At 42.0% G+C, this 1,568-nt stretch overlaps 1 protein-coding gene across 1 annotated transcript; it reads left to right on the top strand.

The window, feature by feature from the left end:
* The first annotated feature begins 402 nt into the window (after positions 1–402).
* Or7a35 (olfactory receptor family 7 subfamily A member 35) lies at positions 403–1,359 on the top strand. The gene has a single exon (NM_001000712.1). The coding sequence runs from the start codon at positions 403–405 to the stop codon at positions 1,357–1,359; it is 957 nt and encodes a 318-aa protein (NP_001000712.1).
* The last annotated feature ends 209 nt before the right edge of the window (positions 1,360–1,568 follow it).

Raw genomic sequence — 1,568 nt, 5'->3', positions numbered from 1 at the left:
ATACACAATTCACAGAAGCTGTGGTTGATTGTACAAGATGTTCACAAGATCAAATCAGTCAACACCAAGTTATGGAGGAGAAAAACATCTCATAAGGCCTCAACTTTGACTGAGGAGTCATTGACATTCAATGGCTGCAGGAGAGTCCATTTTTAAGGGGTGAGCACTACAAGGTTGCCATAGTGAATAACCTATGTGACCAAAGCTAATTGACCTAAGAAAAGTTGGGTAGGTAAACAGGGGAGGGAGTGAATGAGAGAGAGAGAGAGAGAGAGAGAGAGAGAGAGAGAGAGAGAGAGAGAGAGGAGTAAAGAAGGAAGGAAAGGAAGAATCAGTGATATCAGGTCATTGATAGGTGACTGAATCCCTCAAATTTCTTCTTTTCATAGGCACATCAAACACATGGAACCAGGAAATGACACCCAGCTTTCAGAATTCTTTCTTCTGGGATTTTCAGAGAAGCAACCTGAAATCCAGCCTCTCATATTTGGACTGTTCCTGTCCATGTATCTAGTGACTGTCACTGGGAACCTACTCATCATCATGGCCATCATTGTTGACGCCCACCTACACACGCCCATGTACATCTTCCTCTCTAATCTGTCCTTTGTGGACATCTGCTTCACTTCTATCACTGTCCCACAGATGCTGGTGAACATTCACACACAGAGCAAGGTCATCATTTACGCCAACTGCATCACCCAGGTGTACTTCTTACTGCTTTTCTCAGTACTGGACATCTTTCTGCTGACTGTGATGGCTTATGATCGCTATGTGGCCATCTGTCACCCCCTGCATTACATGATCATCATGAACACAAGACGCTGTGGACTGCTGATTCTGGCATGCTGGATTATAAGTGTTATAAATTCCTTGTTGCACACCTTCTTGGTGCTGCGTTTGTCATTCTGCACAGACTTGGAAATCCCTCACTTTTACTGTGAACTTAATCAGATCGTACACCATGCCTGCTCTGACATCTCTCTTAATGACATGGTGATTTACATCGCAGCCCTGCTACTGGTTGTGGGCCCCCTCTCTGGTATCCTTTACTCTTACTCTAAGATAGTGTCCTCCATTTGTGCAATCTCCTCAGTGCAGGGGAAGTACAAAGCATTTTCCACCTGTGCATCTCACCTCTCAGTTGTCTCCTTATTTTATTGCACCCTCCTGGGAGTGTACCTCAGTTCTGCTGTGACCCAAAATGCGCATGCCACTGCAATGGCTTCATTGATGTACACTGTAGTAACACCTATGTTGAACCCTTTCATTTATAGTTTAAGGAACAATGACATGAAGAAGGCTCTGAAAATAGTTTTAGGGAGGGTAACTAGAAACAGATCAATGGATTTAGCTTAGTTATGTACTCTTGTTCATAGAACTTATGGTTATGGAATTTGAAACTGTGATCCATTGGTCATATATTGTGATAAAACTTAGTTTCTCTATTTCATCTATTTCCTTTCCCCCATCCATTATATCAACTTCCTCATAAAATTCTTTTCTCTACAAGGCTTATTGCTCTTTCCAGTATCTTCATTTTAGTGTGTTATTTTTTATTCTCATAA

The sequence above is a fragment of the Rattus norvegicus genome, chromosome 7 (genome assembly GCF_036323735.1).
Source record: "Rattus norvegicus strain BN/NHsdMcwi chromosome 7, GRCr8, whole genome shotgun sequence".
NCBI classification, from domain to species: Eukaryota; Metazoa; Chordata; class Mammalia; order Rodentia; family Muridae; genus Rattus; species Rattus norvegicus.
Note: the sequence above shows the minus strand (reverse complement) of the source record. Positions and strands in the feature narration are given on the sequence as shown.

What these genes read in the sequence shown, in the direction of transcription:
- Or7a35 (NM_001000712.1), top strand. Translation starts at nt 403, where the DNA reads ATGGAACCAGGAAATGACACCCAGCTTTCAGAATTCTTTCTTCTGGGA.